Genomic DNA, 18173 nt, shown 5'->3' on the forward strand with positions numbered 1-18173 from the left:
GAAAGACGGCCAAAAAATGGACGAAATCAGATATGAAGATACAGCAGGAAGTCATGAGAGACGCACGCAAGCAAAGGATCATTATGCGGTATTTCTCAGCGGCGTATCCAGTTTTTGGTGTCGGGGGGGGGGGCAAATTCAAAAGCGAATGCGTCTTCAGGCTTATTCAACATGACGATGGGGGAGACAAAAATCCAAAGCCTTACTCGCGGTCCCGACATCGTTGCATTTATTTCATGGTGTTATTTTCACTGGGTGTCGGTGTTAATATTTGATAAATAAATACAGCCATTACTTTCTTACCTATGGGGCAGCGCGGACATCCGGGGTTCTCGCAAAATGACAGTTACTGCGCCGGTGAAAACAGTGATCTTGGTGACGTAGGCACAATCTTTTCTTTGATCTGTACGTACGCGCGCGCTCGTTGCACTTGTTTTCACCGGCCGCGGTGTAGTTGCTACCCGTATTTTCATGAAACTCCCGGATGTCCGCACTGCCCCATAAAGTATTCTTTGTAGTAAAAAAAAAGGGGGGGGGGCAAGTTGCTCCTGACTCCTTCCCCGTTGGATATGCTACTAGTATTTCTGCACTTCCACGGTTTGGACGTCAGAAGATGCACCTTGACGATGGTGTGATATGGGAGCATCGAGCTAAACATTTTTGTAGTTGTAACTGCTCTTGTAAGGCAGGCACAGATTTTCCGCTCCAACTTTGGCAGCACGACGCCGAGGGACCCACTTCCGCACCTGTGCTCCCAGATTTTGCGCACACAATGATGACCGTGACGGGAGATGTCATTACTCAGCGGATGAAACGCACACCTGACGCCCTGTGACGCTGACTCGGCGTGTACGCTCACCGTTAAACTCTGATAAGTCCTCCCAAAGCCGTAATATCCGTCGGGGATTCCAAACACACGACCAAGATAAACCCTCTTGCCTTCAGACCCCACAGCAGCAAAAAGATCCAGGATATAGTTTACACATCTCAAAAGAACTGTGTGGAAATTTGCATGTCTTATGCTGACCAAAATACGCAAACACTGCATGCCTGTGAAAATCTTGTCGCTGAGAATGAACACGTGAGGACATTTCCCCAGATTTGACTGCCGGTTCGGGCGTGTCTAAGGAGTTTCATAAACTGCATCCGTTACACTAACTGGATCAATATGTCGGGACTCGCGCTTCAAAGCTGCGGAGAAAGAAATCTGGACAAGAAGACAGAATTGAAATTGTTAAAAGGCTGACAATCCAAACGTGTTGCTATGCACACCTGAAATGTTGTTGCAGCTGCCCTGCTCTATGAAACATTCACCCCGCAGACGAAGAGTTCATTGTGCACTTACAACTTCAGACATGAAACGTGACAGGAACGCAGTTCTTGGCGACTAGCACCTAAGTTACTTTCAGGTAATGCACGCTGCCACCATGTTTCATCTGGTTGTGAGAGCGGAAGACGGAGGGCGTGTACACCCATAGAGCCCACCCTTGAGCAAGAATGTTCCGAGAAAATATTTCACCTTTGGCACCAGCGGGTTGAAATATAGACACAGGTGAACCGCTGTTCACCAACAAGAGCGAGAGGAAATGTTTACTGGACGCACTAACCGCTGGCGCCCCATTCTTAAAACGTCCACCTCTGCTATAGGACTTTGTGTCTTTATACAAGTGGGGAGTCGGGGGGGGGTCCTCGTTTATAATGGAGGTGCCCGGGGTGACGAAAGACAATAATGCAGCGCTGCCACGAGACAACAGGGATGCTTGTTATGACTAGACAGGCCATCCACCATCAAGATTACGGGCGACCTCACGGTAGATTAACCACGGGCTAATCAACGGGAACCAAAAATGAAAACAGTCTACTGCCGACACCCGGGAGGGTTTCAGTAAAGGGGGAAGGGACATATAACTGTCGTAGACTCCCTTAAGGTGAATCAATAAATGTGTAAACAAATAATCAAAAAGGGGATCTTTACACCTGCCCTCAACTGTCACCTAAAAGGTGTTCATGCATTCCAGATATAAAACTAGGGACTTTGTGTCACCATGTTAATTGAACATCACGTCGTTATCTCGAAAGTTAATGTAGCAAATTTATCGTCTCTTAAAGAAAAGCATGACGGTAGATCTATGCGTGCACATTCCTGAACCGTGACCACAGCAACCGAGCTCACACTACAGACTAATCCAAGGAACCTTACACTGCAGTGGCGCCGCACCAACACGCACGTTCTTGGAAATGACGCGCGCGTGCATTTGGAAAATCAAGACACAGTATCCGGTTTGTAAGTGTGATGTCACTTCAGTATAAACCACGCCCACTGCACACGTGCACTGCACATAGGGGTACATGCGTTGACCGCCGTTTACATGGAACCATGGAACCGGAAGTTAATGCGCACCCTCAGCGATTGTCCAAATCGTGGCGCGTTTGCTTTTGTGACGAAGTCACTTACGAACCGGATTGGTCGAAGTGGCATGTAACGCGCGCGTATCACCTGTCCACGAGCGTTGTGCCATCACAGCAGCAATGGCTTCTTATTTCGGTTGCCGAATTACACTATAGAACTGTTAAGCTCAGAAAAAAATCGCCAGGCAACGGAGGTTTTTTGCTTGGAACCGTGCTTTAGCTGTAGGCTTTAACACACACTTCAACTCAAGCAAATTTCGATGAAGATGCTTTCTGACGTCAGATTTGCTTCGCTTCAGTTCGCCTTAAGTACGAGCTAGCCTTAGGGTGTTCAGGTTTTAAAAGGCCAACGCAATAGCCTATTTCCATCCTTGAATGCAGCTTTGTGTCCCATCATTTCGTGGTCACCACATTTGACAATGGTACTTTAGGATTACCTTTGCTATAATCCTCCAAACTCCCAACATTCATGAGCTATTACGATAATGTCCTCACAGGCAGCAGCTTGTTTACAGCGATTTGTACTTGTTTGTTTTCCGGTCGTGGTTTAAAGTTTGGTTTCGCTTTTTATTAGTTGATTAAAAACATGACAGCTAGTCGCAGACGAAACATAACGAAGAGGGTAAGTATCAAATCTCTCTGTGTGTGGAAAATGCCTGTTCCCCAATTTTTTTTTCTGTAAACAGGCCTATGCCTTGAACGACGTCACTGCACATGCGCCCTCTGTGAAAGTATATAAAAAAGTACATTAAAATGAGCAAAGGATTCCCTTTTCGAAATTTAATTGAAGAGGTGTGGATTTTGGCCCTATTTACGCTACAATATAAACTTCGCTTGAGTGATCCTTTAATGGTGCACGTGATATTAACTCCAAAGTCAAGGTGGGTCGAATCCGTGACAAGTGATGTGACCGTTGAGACGTACGGCTGAAAGCGGGTCGAGGCCGGTGATTGTCCCGGCGCACACGTCGCCCTCACATGTGGCGATATGTTGAGATACGTGAAATATTAAACGGGATTTCGTTCTCGGCTTGTATCAACATTACCGGTGCTGTTTGGTAAACCCGGTGCCATTGGCGTAAACAGGACGAAGGCTTTGAAAAATGACTCCGAAGCTTCAAGTACTTGTGTAGGAAATTCGGCCCAAGGTGAAGGCTGAACGCATGTACAGTACATGTGTGTCACATTTCCTGGTTCGGTTTGTGAGCACAAAATGCCCCAATGTATTAGCTTCACGAATAGACCCACCCAACAAAGCATGGAAAAATTGGGGGAACTAAAAATACCGATCTTGATCATTCACCCCCAATGATCGAAATAGTGCTTAGATATTTCGAAGCTGAAAGAATGTACAATGTATGTAGTGATAGTAAAGTATGCGCTGACTGAATAAACTGTTGCTTCAATGCTAACATTTACTACGAATGACCGTCTGGGGTCACAAGCTTGACAAGTTGATCTGGCTGTTAATGAAATAGCTCGGATTCCACCGCAGCAACTAACCCAAGGAAAAATAATCCACCGGCAGAAACATTTACCGCTGAAACTGCGAGGAGAAGAATGGAACGAAAACTGGAGATATGAAAGCGAGATTTTAACGATATAGGCCTATCCTTGTGCTTGATCCCTGAGGTCACAGACGGAAATCAATCTCTCGCAGTACACAACTGCACTTCGAACTCTTTCGGGCATTTCAGTAACGAGACTGTCGTGAAAAAGCGGCTTGAATCGAGACCAGCTCCAATTTCCATTTTTGATACGGACATACCCTTTCACTTATCTTTTGGCAACTAGTCGCCGCACGATGTATTGCTTCACTTTCAGAAAGAGCATTCTCAGTTTTTGAAAAGTCAATCCTGTGAATCAGGAACTTACAGAAATTATACCAGCTGATGCACGTCAACACAATCAAGTTTTCACTATGACATTCCAGTAATTCCAACGCGCTATAATTACCATTATCATACCCACACGAAGCTGATAAATTCATCATTTTCAAGAGAAGTGGGTTTCATAGGTTGCGTGTGGATGGGACTGTGCTACGCGAACTGTTGTTTAAGCCCAACTGGGAACGCATTCTTTTGAGAGAGACGAAGGATGACCTGGTCATCCCGAAAAATTATACACAATCACTGGTCAGCATTCAGATGTCCCTTAGTAATCAAGGCTGACATTTCACGATGAATCACAAAGCTTGCCGAGTTCATTTTATGTGTTAACCTGCATACCTAAATCCATCCTTGAATTTCGGTATTATTTTTCACTCGCCCTAGGGCTTAGGGTCAAAGTCCACAAAAGCAAGAGACCCAGTGAAATTCGTGTAGTCTCAGTCCAAACACATACAATGCCCCACAAGGAAAAACTGAGGGCAGTTTGCTAATGAAGTTAGCGTCTACACCTCATCATCCATCATCTGCTGTATATAGCAGAACGGAAGCGTGTATTCCGGGGGCAATCACGCTGCCTAAAATAGATAAGTCAAGTGCATGAGCAACTGAAACGACTCGGTGATCTCTCCGAGTGAAACAGGGAGCAGAGAAGCGATGGTACAAATTCTCCCAGTGGGGAAATTCCCGACGAATGCGATCACGGGAGAATGTCACAAAAAGGTGTCATTACTTTTTTTCAACATGCAACATCTGTATCCGCAGTAGGTTTTCAAACCAAAGTCACCCCCACCCACCCCACACACTCCATGACATGTTCCCTGTTTCATAACGATCCATATCCGCTCACACCATGATCTAATTCGCGACCGATGCTCAAATGCACATCAAAATTAAAGGGCCTTGATAAATAGGTATTAATCCAAGTCTTGAACGGTGGCTTAAATCATGAAACGAAAAGAATGCTTATGATTACGCTGTCGCAAGACTGAAGATCTGCACGTTCGGGGGTGAGGAGTCGTGTGAGTGAGGGGTCCGTGAAGAGCTTCGGGACTTGTAGAGTGAATTAAAGTGTACACTAAACTGTGTTTAGTGATTAACCATTGCTAAAAGCTTCCTTACTTTTGGTTTCTCAACATATATAGTATAAGTAAACTCAACACGTTCAGAGCATTGAAAAGTGTTCAGCATTTGAACATTACTTTCAGTAGGAATGGACAGATAAAGCTTATGGCGTCCTAACATGTTTACGAAGTGATCGTAAGATTGTGGTTTGTTTTGGGAATGCCAAGGTCAGGGTACCAAACCTAGAACTGAAGCTGCAGCTTGAAGTTATACCATTGGTAGCCAAGACAGTTACATGGTTACACAGACACTCACAATAATAGTGCAATGGGTCATGTTTCCAATGCCAGCCCGTGTTAAGAGTAGAGACAGGGGCATGTCCCCACGAATTAACGGCACATCCGGGATAGAGAAACAAAGCCCAGGACTGCACAATTAATGTGATCTATGCTGCATTTGTGTCTCCTGCAGGGAGAATATTTGGGGTGAGTGTGGATAATGTGTATCTATATGTACATAACTACAGTATAAGGGGAGGTATGTCTACGTGGTCAAAAGATGATTTGCACAATTTCTCCCTGGAGTCACGCCACCCGTGAATTTTAGGTTGGAAGGTACTGTATGTCCGAAGCTCCAGTGCAGTTTTACAGAAAAATCTGTCAATGATCCGACATCTTGTGTTTCACAACTCAATGCACAGGAATTAGAAAAAATCTTGTGTATACAACCATACATCCACATCTCATAGGAACAGCTAGTGACATGAAGGGAATCCTCTATAGAGGCAAATGTTTGATGTGGGTAAAAAACCGCAATTAGCAGCTTAAATGTCCTCGCCTGATGTAAATGTGGGAAAGTTCTATTGACTAATAATGAATCAAGGTGTTTTAACTTGAACTGAAGTCTCAGTTTGGACAGAGTTCCATGTAAATGGACATCACTGTCTTGACTCCCTGTGCACAAACCCCATGAGAAAATGTCTATCTTTTCTAATTAAATGCTTCAATTTGTTCAAGGCTAAATTTGACTTTTCAGGACATGCATGTTACCGCTTTAAGATGGTTTATAAACCACTGCAAGGGAAAACAAGTGATGTCCGATCATGGGACTCCCACCCTAGGGAAGACTTCAGAAACTATAGCGACGAACTAGCTTGGAAAACTCAGCTCTAGCTCTGTGGCTTAACATGAGGACATCGGGAGACTCGTCAGAAGAATCTGCTGGCAAATCTTCAGATGTCATGAGCCACAGAGCTGGGCTTATCTGCAAATAATGCCATTGCCACAGTAAAAGGGTGATTTTCTTTTTACCTGCACGCTTGTCAGATTTGGTTCAGTCCTTCCCCAGTTCTTCACAACGCTTTCCAATCTCTGAAAGCTGAGCGCATCCAAGATGGGTAGGTTTGACATACTTTTGTTCCTGATATGTACCGATTGAGGCTCTAGCTTCGTCCTGGTCTCTCTCCTCTGGTGATGGGTTCCGGCCGCGTGCCACGGTCCGCCTCGCAAGGGGCCGTGTCTGCCCACCACCTCCGCGTGCTGCAAGTTCCACCCCGAGCTGGCCCCTTGCAGTATTCCCAAGCAGAACACCACGGTGGCAGCTATGCCGAAGATGAACCAGGCCAGGTATCGCCGCAGGGTCCTTGTAGACAAGGCGGCGGACGACAGCTGGTACGCGCTCGCGGCTTCACGGACAAAATCGCCGATGGCCGAACCGGCATCTTGGGCGTTCATCGTGACCAAGACGTCGTTATCGTGAAGCTAGAGGTAGGGCAATTCGTTCATGTCACTGTGCTGTTTTGTCGTCAATCATCACTCAGCCTTCCTTCAATTTCTATCGATTTGATGCCTGTGTATTGAAGCGGGAATCGTGGACTTAAGCCAGATCTCCCGTCTCACAAAGCCATTTCAACTTGCCGTATTCAACCCATGTTTCGCACAGAAGTCATATTGTTATGCAAACATCACCAATACAATCGTGGGAAAGCTTGAAGGCGCATAAACGCGATCGGCCTATTCATGGCCTGGGTATTTAGAACAGGTCCAGCCTCCGCGGCATCAGTGATGCAGTCTGCCTACCTACCACTGCAGCATTCCAGGGATCTCTTCTTCCGTGCTGGTGTGACCAACTTAATTTCCATACAGCGAACCTGTCTTGCCCAGGCCGTTGGCACACAGCAATTGTCCTTCACATGCCGACTTTCTCTGTGTACTTGCGACGGATCATTAAACAGCGAGCGGACCTGTACATGCACACAGCAATCGTGCTGACAGCAAGCGGCGGTTGGACTTATAAAACAAACAGAGCGAAATATCCAAACCCCAGCCTGATAAGGCGGTTTAAAGTCGTGGTTCAAGTTGTGCGTTGGACCTGTTCACCACAAAACGCACATAAGAGGGCATTTCCCTCCTCTTTGTACAGTGCTTCGACGAACAGCAACTCCTTCGGAGGTCAAAGCATATTCAACCGCGCACACGAAGTGTCACAGTAGCTTTCCAACCCTTCAGCACAAAAACGCCATTTGTCAACAACAAACACTAACACAGAAGAAATGGCTGTCAACCTCAAAATCTGGTTGTTGCTTAAAATGATAAACATAAAACCGGCAACAAAAAACTAACCACGGTCCGATGGATGCGAGCAACAGTAATGTGACCGGGCAAGCGCTTGTCCCACGTGTGTACTGTGTATTCTAATTGAACGTACTGTACATGTACAGTACATGTACAAGCGCGTTGCAACGCTGTGTGATGCACCAACCCACGAATACAATGCAGTAACGAAGTTGGTGATTCCGTGACTCATGACAGCAAGGTCACGCCGACAGTTCTACATGCCTTCCTTCAAAGTTCAACCATGTAGGGATTAGAACTTTTCCAGGGGCACATGATTCGCTAATACTCCATACGAATGACGAGTTGACCAAAGCCTAACCTTCACAAACCGCAGCGCATTCAGTGAATTACATACTGTATGTGAATTGCCATGGAGGAAGAAACAAGGAAGCTGCACTGCGAGCCTGCTCACAATTATGATCTATTCCTATAGCATCCGGCACACCGCACTAATTAGGCCCCGCTGTCACGCACCTGAAGCTGATTTCAGAAATCAAGAGAACTGTTTATTCCATTTGCAAAGTTTCCCTGCTCTAATAGTGCGACGGGTCACCTCCCAATGACAACAGAAAAACCTATACGTGGGATTTGCAACAGGGGCTTCATACAAGTGTCATTTTCTAAAAATAAAGCAGCATGTTGATCCTCGTATCTCGTGAGTGCGTGCATGTGAACAGAATTGTCGGTGCATTTCCTTGTAACGCAGGAGAAAGTGCTGCATTACAAAACCTTCCCTCACTTTGATTTAGTTTCTTGGTTTTGTTTTTATTTTTACATTCAGCAATTAATATTCACAGAATTATTATACGATACTTTGAAAAAATTACACCTTCAATTAATTTCTTGAAAGTTTGTATTCTCCGGATAAAGAAGAACTGTAGTTACCAGTATCTCCATGTTGTGAATACATCTGTAAAAGTCAAACTACGACTGTTTGAAATCTGTATTTCCCCCAACATAACGGCCCAGCCAAAGCAGCAGTTCTGTTGTGACAAAACAACAGCTGGCCACGCAGAAAAGCTGACTTCCCTTTTAGAGCTCCATACGGTATGTGTTCCACCCCTGACCATAAAACTAAAACAACCATGATCGTAAATTTTACCACCGATAAAAAGGTTTGCTCTGCAAAACTCGGGATATGACCCTGCCCGAAGATCTTACAATAGATTTATGTACAATTCCACAGGCTATGTATGCGTATGGCCCACGAACTCAGCCCCAATGCTACGACAGGATGGGCTGAAGTACAGAATCATACGTACATAATGTCGAGAAATGTTCCCTTATGAAACCATGATGAAACATGCAACGAAACACGGCCCGTTACATATTAGGAGCGTCTAATTCCAAGACTAGATCCGCATTCAACCTTGATTTCAACGAGAGAACAGAACAGTGATTATCGCAGTAAAGCATACTACTCGATGTGGTGGGAACGAGTTTGCCAAGCGGCACACTCAATCCCAGCTGAACGCAATAATTTTACAAGGAGCAAGTCTGCGTATGGCGGGAAAATTACTTAAAAAGTAATATCTTAGGCTTCCCTGTCACTTGATGGTCAATGAATAACTTTTTTACAGCAACACGAAGGTTTGCAACTCGAAATATCCAGGAGGCTGATAACAAAGTGAGTCTAAAATTGCTGTTGACAACTTGAACTGCCGCTCAAGTTTTGAATGCCGTCCAACGTGTGCGTCAACAGATACACGGAAGCTTGCTATTGTGGCGTGGAGATCAAAGGCTATCGATAAAAAAATTAACGTTGCCATTCTGCCGGGAAGCTAAAGTCGATGTGCAAATACTGAACAGATTAATACACGAAGTACCGGTAATCTGTTAAGTCGATGTGCAAAGAACTACACAAAGTGTATCAAAAACAGCAGGAGCAAACAGCAATATTAATTTTCCCTTAAAGGGTCCACCTACTTTTTTGCTGTCTTAAAGTCTTGTTCACTGGGGTTGAGTGCACTCAATAAAACTCAAGTTTTCTTAACATTTGAAATTGCCCATCCCTTTATGGACAACTGAGGGCGCTACTGCTGTGATGTCACTCAGGGAGGACACTTTGCAGTTGATACGTTATTCTGTTCAGATGAACCCAAAACAGGCTCATTCAAATCATCCAACTAGCTCATCCAAAATGGCTGCTATGTACTCACACAACAAAAAGTCACTACAGAAAAAAAAAAGAAATTTAGGACAATAAACAGTCAAAAATTCGAATTTTTTTCGCACAAACCAATACAACTCTGAGTCTGAGGTGTTTCCTTGGAATGTAAACACGATTTGTTCATGAATAAGACAGTTCGCATTAACATAGAAACCAAAAGGACACCAAAACACCTTTAATATGGCAAAACAAAAATCGAAGACAAGGTTTAATAACTGAATGAACTGAAACACAGCGGTTCATTTCCATGGATGGTGGTGAATAAACTTCACCCTGTAGACCCCTTTAATGAACAGTCGGTTTCAACAACTATGCAAGCTTGTAAGTTCCAACATCATACACTACTGATAACCTATCACACTTTAACTTTAAATAGATTTGCTATTTCAGGATAATAGTTAATACCCTTTGTTCGACACTTAAACATGCACAGGTTGGGACTGGAGTTTATTCCAACATTTCTCCTTTCCTCTAGTTACCTTTGCGTCCGGAGGGCTAACCTCTACTTTTACATGTACCTTCCTCCATGACTGTGCAAAGTATTCATTTCCATTCCTCTCCCTCTTGACAAATAAAGCGGACTCGCGTTACACAGCACTACTGCGATACGTACAGAACCAGCTGTGGGTGCAACAAATGTCCATCACTTAGGCGTGTTTCATTAATCTGCGACAGGTGCATGACTTGAGTCACGACGAAAAAAAGAAGACCGTCACAGGGATGAAGCAAAGATGGCCTTCCCTCGATTCATGTCATGTCAAAATGAGAGTTTCCCGATGACACAAATCCCGTGCCACATACTATCCTGACCACAGCGTGAATTTATCATCGGGAAAACAACGCAGTGTGGACAAACAAGAACGTTTTGAATTGAAACACAAACTTCATAAAGACATTAACAGAATGGAGGATAGAAGTAAAGAGTTCGGGCTAAAGTCATAGTACTCTTATTCCATAATTGGTGCTGGAAAATTCGAGGGACTTGGTGACGGTCCACACACCTCGTGGATTTTCTCCGAGGTTTGAGGGAAAGTCTGGGGAGCGGGAAGCTTTCGCTGTTCCACGACGTTAAATTTCGTTGCGAGGTCATTAAGTGGGTTAAACTTCGTTAAAAACATCAACATGTGTTTGTGGCTGGTCCCGTTACCACCCATGTTTGTGAGTGCGCCATTTATAACGACCTGTTGGGAGACCATGCTATCATTATAGGCGGATCTCCCATCATCAATAGCATCCCCAAAGTTCTACCAGACTGCCCTATACGTACAGGAAGAATTCCACAAAACATGAAGTCCTCTGATCGACAAGTTTTATATCTGTCAGGTAGCTTTAGCTTCATCTACTTGATCGATATCAAAATGAAGATGCTTCAGCGAAAACTGATGTAGAGGCTATCTTCGTCATTGTCCATCCTAAGCAAGGCCCGACCATTGGAAAGTCTTCCATGTGCAGTACATGTGGCGTCATTTGTCTACCACTCATGGCGAAAACAGCAAGTTCTTACGCTTTTCGAACCGAAAATAACAAATGGCTTTTTTCCCTCTTTCTGTGGCGATTGCAGACTTAATATACATGTACATGTATGTAGGGCCTACGTCGATTTTATTTGGTTGTGATTGGCGTTTCATGGTCAGCTTGGTAATAAAAGAGGATTGGCTTTTCTTGTACCCAAAGATTGGTGGGTACCACTTTTTTATTATAAAGGTATCCGAGAAGGCCAACAAAGGAACTTTCCATCGTGCTTCAAGCCTCGCGGCATCTTTGCAGTTTTCCAAAATTAACGAACTAAGAATTATTGAAAAGATTGAGAGAGTACCTTTCACCCCTTTCGGCTTTGTGGTATCGACCCTCTCTAACATGCAAAATTAATCTCCTGTTCGCATAAACTTGGCCACTGGTTATGACACCACATAATAATTTTTGTGACTGGTCGTTGAATATTTTCCTCAGCCTGGACTTCAACAACGAGTTATTACAGACTTCGTGAATGGCCCCGTCGCGGTTGACTTCCTTCACCGGCCAATTCCAAACAAAAACAGTCGACAGAAATACCTGCCGCGATGGACCATTAGAGTACAATTGCCGAGCCACCTCGGTGGAAAGCGGTGACCGCATGTGAATTCATCCGTCCCAAGGTTTTTTAATATCCTGCCACGAAACTTCAACCTCCCGTAGTAGATAAGATTCTTCTCAAGAAGAACTCTGATTCCCGGATAAGAAAGGCCTCATTTTGATAACAAAATTCTCAGTCTAAAATTAATAAGTTTCATGTCAAATTTATGACCACACTAACGGTTCATTCCTTCCTCCGTGGTCAAAGCATGGCCGAAGGGTCATTGCATAGGGGTACAGTCCATTAATTCAAGCCCCATTGAAAACTGTGTAAAATCAGCACCGTTCAGGGCCCAATAGATTGCACGCCAACATCCCTGAGATTTCTGAAACACAAATGAAGTTCTTGTCTGGTCTCTTATCTTTTAATTGTTTGTGGGTTAACCAATTACATTTTTAATTATTCCCGCAAAACAAAATCACCCCCCAAAAAGTGATTTTTCCGAAGTCTGATTGCAGCCATTTTTCAAGTGGCAACTCTCAACTTTCTGGGGCACTTACAACCATTTTTCAAATTTTAGCCATCCTGCTCTCATATGAAAGCTCAAAGACCCAGGGAGTTGATCCTGGCAATGATTTACACAATCTCACCTTTTTGGGGGCCAAACAATATCCTTTTCAAAAGATACGACCTTTAACCTGCAGTCGGTTTTCAGGTCATAGAATCACAGACAGGAAAGGGTTCAGTTCATTCAAAAACACACAACCAGACGGTGACGTGTACTATTTTTTGTGCAAGTCCCCCCCTTCTCCTGGACAAGCTGGTCAGTCTCTGGCTGTCACGTGGGGTTCAGACGAGGAGCACCGGATTCGATTGGCTAGCCCAACATTTCCTCTGAGGGAACATGTCGAGTGTCGACTGCACAGAGTCCCAGCGGGTCAAAACAGAAAAGGGACTGTCAGCAAAAATGGCTACTCCCGTATCTGGAAATAACCGACACAGAGAGATTTTTCAGTGATGTACAGCTTCCGCAGCTTGTGTCATATTTCCTCCAGCAAGAGCGTCTACGGGTCAACAAAAACACTCATTTAACACTCCATCAAGCCCATTAATCTGAAGTCAAATTTTTTTCTTCAAGGCCAGAGCATTCCTTTCACCGCCCTCTTGAAAGTTTAACCGCGTACTTTGATTTCCCCCCAGGCATGCCAAGAAAACGAATAGCAGGCGCAAAACACTACAGGATATTGCATAGCACCATCGGTTTCTAGGAGCACCCACCCTTGACTTTATACAGGATGATGCAAAGTAAGGCTTAATGGGGTCCTAGTAGTAGTACGGCAGTAGTGTTCATATAGGGTGCACTGAACTAATTCAAGCTCCATTGAAAATAGTGTAAAATCAACCAAGTTTGGAGCCCCATGGCAGGCAACTGAAGTCCCTGAGGCCTCTCAAACAAAAATCAATGTGTTGTTTGGTCCTTCAGATTTCATTTGATTTTCAATTTTTAGTAGGTTAACCAATGAATTTTTTAATTATCCGCCCAAAACAAACTCACCCCCAAAAAAGTGAATGTTGCCAAGCCCTCCCAGCGGCCATTTTTCAAATGACATCCCTCACCTTCCTGGGGCTCTTCTGACTAATTTTCAATCCCATTTTTGTCTGCTTTGCCCCCAGATGGGTGCCCCTGAATCTACAGAGATGATCCTGGGCCATACTGACACAATTCCACCATTTCTTGGCCCAAACAGACCCCTCTTTTCGAAACAATCTCTGGGGGTACTTTTTGTGCGCCTCGGCCTGGCGGAGAATTTTCCTTGAATTGGGACACTGCACCCATAACCAGAGTAATGAGATCACGGTCAGCTCCATGATCTCCTTAACGGGATAGCCCTCGGGTGAATTGTCAACGCGCGACCAAAGGCCGCTCAACATCGTCCTGACACTGCACCGACAGGACGTAGTCAAAGCTCCACTTTCCCAACAGGAAATCATTCTTTTCCGACTTCGAGGATGCAACTTTCTTGTTTGGCAGCGATGCATGTTTCCTGAAGGCTGGAGCTCGACCTTTGACCAAGAGGCTAGGAGTGCATGATCCAAGAACAATAAACTGGATTAGCAAACTCAAGAACTGTACTGAACACAACCCGACTTGCTGAAGTGAAATGAGCTGTTTGGCATTTTAGGTGTTCACAAGACGCTTCCAAATTCAAACTTTTACGGCATGAAAATCGCCGGTTGGACAAAGAAATACCACGATCAACAAGTATTGCCCTAATCAAGTTTGCCATTTCATGCATACGACGTATGTTAATTTACGTCGTGTGAAATCACTGCCTCCTATACCCTTTGTTGAGATGATGATGGAGACCCACCATCACCACGCAGCGATGCTCGTTAGCTAAACATAATTGGCAGGCAATGGTGAAAATAAAAAAGGCAAGTTTGTGGAATTTGGGAGCATTAATGGCTGACACCCAGCTGATCCTCTCTGACCCACCAAAACCAACCCCGAGGCTCAGAACAGTGTCCACTGCAGTAGATATGACAAGGACCAGGCAGACTCACAAATTACGGTCATTTAAACTCTCTCACAACTTCCATCAAAAAGCCTCCGGCGAAATAACAGTCACGACGCCTTCCACGTAACCTTGCACCAAGACATCTCAGTGGTGCCATCAAAGATGCCCGTGTCTTCTGCCAAATGACGGATGCTCGTGTCACATAACACCGTCAGTTAATGAACAGAGGTGTGGCCGAGACTTGTGTTCCTTTAGGATGAGGAGTGCGAATGTCTGAAAAAAGCTAATGGAAGATGGCACTGGAAAGACGATGGAAGACAGGTAGCCAGAAATGTGTTCCTGAAATTTGCCGATTAATGGGGGTGTCAATTATGGAGGGGCTTTTCAACTTAGGCCTAGATGGAGAAGACTGGACAACCACATTCTCATAATGACATTCTGCACTTTGCCAACAAAACTGACAAATAGAAGACGGACGTCAAACCCTCGAAACTACTGCAACTGTAAGAAATGTCCAGTTCGCACTGTATCTTGCAGCAAAAGAACTCGATTCTTTGGCTGGAACTGCCGTTGAATCGGAACATTTGCAAGTGATCAAGCACAGAACTGAGATTTGACCCCAACGGAAACAAGTTGGTTATCCCAGTTGTCCGGGGAATTTGCGCTGTCAAGCCAACTTCTTAAAACAATAATATCAATTGACCGTAAATTGGTTTCGTTCCGCTGACGGATACCCATGAAAACACTCATTGTTTGGACAGGCGTGTGTTGTTTATAAACGGTCTGCAGAACAATCATTTTCAGACATTAAGGAAATGTCTACCAACTCGTTATAATGGACGACAAGATCGATTTCCCGCCATTCGTGATCTGTTTTGGATAGTAATAAAATACAGGCGTGGAACAAGTCTTTCCCTTTTTTTGAATAGAACTGTGCCAAGCAGAATATCGCCCAATCGGTGAATTATCCAACGAGAGACCTGCGCACCCAAGAAATAAATTCTCAATTTTGACGGGGAAAATTGTCTTAAATCATGCGCACAATTTCAACCAATGACCTCGACATCAGTGATCTGTCGATTGTCTATTTGCTTCTTTGTTTGTGAATTCCCAGTTTGTCTTGTTATGGAAAACTTCATTTCGAAGTTTTAACATTTGGCTTTGCTCTCTGCAGTTCGTGAACTCTTCAAATACTGTAATGCATGACAAGTCAACTTAAGTCACCGTTGATTATTATTACTGTGGATTCCTTCAATTTTATTCTGTAAGCCTAGTCGTGCAGGGGACAGGAATAATAACAAATTTCTTCCACAACTTGGAAAAAATGAAACACCTTTTCGCCTTAGCACTGCCTCACTGGTAGTTAGTGGCAAGCAGCATGCAACTTGACAGTTAATGGTTGGATAACTGGGCTAAATTCTTTTCCATTAAAAAGAAACATTCATTTCTGTGTTATGAAAATTTATTAAAGTTATTTTACAAAATTTCCATTGTCTCCGGCTTTGTAAGCCATCTCACATCTTTTTTGCAGCTGTTCAAAAACCATATCTCACGAGTTTTTCCGAGCGTTCCTGTACAACCCTAGCGAGGAGGTGGTATGCGATCCTGTTCCGAGACCAGTGTTCTTGAGTCCCCGTGTTCCCAAGGTTCGAGCGCGAGAACAAGAAACCCGTGTCAAGAACAGGCCGACCGAACTTGACCATGATATGAGCACAAGACGAGTGTTTCCTAGTCGTTCGTGAACCACAGAAGTTCATTTTCGACCAAAGGAGCCTCTTTTGCCAAGAAAATTGCGACCTCTCTTGGTCCAGCCTCGATTGGTCTGAAAGAGCCATATTGGCCGGGAGTCTTCATTTAGTTGGTAGGGATGTGACTGTAACGTGTGCATTTTCTAGTCGTTCGTTAAGCAGCAAAATTCAGTTTCCACCAAAAAAGCATCCCTTGCAAAGAAAATTGCGCCCTCTCTTGATCCAGCTCGAGGATCACAGATCACTGAGGTGGATTTGTGCCATGCATGTATGCCAATATCCCTTAGATGACATTCTCACGAGGTTCTGCACCAACACCCTGAAATCGTGCTCAACAAAGCCTACTGCCTTGATCTAAAACAAAATTATACCCAAACTTCAGTTCACACAGATTTAATGCAGATGTGTTTACGGCACATTTTCACAATTTTTATTAAAATGATCTAAACTTGTCCTGGCACCTGACAGAAGAGGGCGCTACACAGTATTAACGTATGGAGCCGTGCTGACAATGGGTTGTTGGAGCAAAGCAGATAATTCTTTGATGAAATAAATAAAGTGGACAAAACAAAAAACAAGAAAAAAAAGGACTGACCGCTTCCCCTTAACTTTAGAAACTTTTCTTTGAAATCCAAGACACTGTTGACAATTTAAATGCTTTCAATGCGGGAAATTTTAAAAATAAGGGCACTGTCGAGAAGAACTAAAAGAATGAAAACGCCACGTGTGGAAAAATGATAAAATTGTCCATCTTACGAAAAACACATACACCTAGTCGACCTCTGGGTTCTTTACGTATCAAGAGAAAACAGTTAAAGCAGCTTTTTTGATTCCATAAATTCCGTAGAGGAATTTATCTCCACTGCATTTCAATTTTCACTTCTTCAGCAAGCACGTTGGACGGTTTACTATATGTGTCGTCGGACCTGCGTAAAAGCAAGTGACCGAGAGTGACATTTGAAATCAGAGAGTCGCTGGAAACTGGGTCATGTTATGAATAAAACATATGTTTTGTTCATTGCTTCAACTACCACGAAACACATACCGGACAACCGATCGGGATTCCGGCATACATGTAGAGGTAGACATTGTTGAAAAATGGAAAACCGTGTGAGCATAAGTTGCACGAAGCGAACGTCAAAAGTTGTTTTTTTTAATAATCTGCAAAATTGGATAGTATTTGAAAGTTGTCCTTATAAAGAAATGGCCGAGCCTTCCACCGGTCCGTGACCAGACGAAAACCCTCTCCAGCCGATCGGGTATCCGCCAGAATCACAGCTGAGGCATGCGTCATCGATATTCCATTGAGCCGACCAATTAGGACCCAGCTGAGAGGAATATTGTGCCCAGCAAATTGACACCAGACTTCATCTATAAATACCGAATCATAATCGTACAGAATGGTGCAAGCGCAAGGCTGCCTGACATCCCTTATGCCAGCGCTATGTGGACTGAGTCTGTGATGGAGGAAGTATATGTTGTCGTCTTGTCCATTCAATAACAGTCGTATTGCAACCCAGCACAAGAAACCACATCCTTGTTGATCCAGCTTCAATAAACCACGGAGCTATTAACAAACCAAAGACAGCAAAGACTACGTTTTTTTGGTCTAGAGACTACACAGTTGGTTTTGTCTAAAATAAATAAACATGGAAAAGTTGGCTGCTAATTGGCTGCTAATAGACATTATTATCAGTTACGGCTTGACT

General features: G+C 44.0%; 1 protein-coding gene across 4 annotated transcripts in view; it reads right to left on the reverse strand.

Annotated features, from left to right (window-relative positions):
* The window catches only part of LOC110984100 (carbohydrate sulfotransferase 14-like), a 34693-nt gene that overhangs the window by 2967 nt on the left and 13553 nt on the right, over positions 1-18173 (reverse strand). Inside the window, exon 1 of one of the 4 annotated variants that reach the window (XM_022243921.2) lies at positions 6670-8586. The exons of 2 other annotated variants lie outside the window; for them this stretch is intronic. In XM_022243921.2, coding sequence (XP_022099613.1) covers positions 6670-7092 — 423 coding nt within the window. In that variant the 5' untranslated portion in view covers positions 7093-8586. Of the gene's footprint in view, positions 1-1345; positions 1373-6669; positions 8587-18173 lie in introns of those variants that run through there. One more of the 4 variants, XM_087132876.1, reaches the window with a different exon arrangement.

This window comes from Acanthaster planci, linkage group LG02, assembly GCF_054643075.1.
Source record: "Acanthaster planci isolate LZ-2023a linkage group LG02, COTS_SCS, whole genome shotgun sequence".
Taxonomy (NCBI): domain Eukaryota; kingdom Metazoa; phylum Echinodermata; class Asteroidea; order Valvatida; family Acanthasteridae; genus Acanthaster; species Acanthaster planci.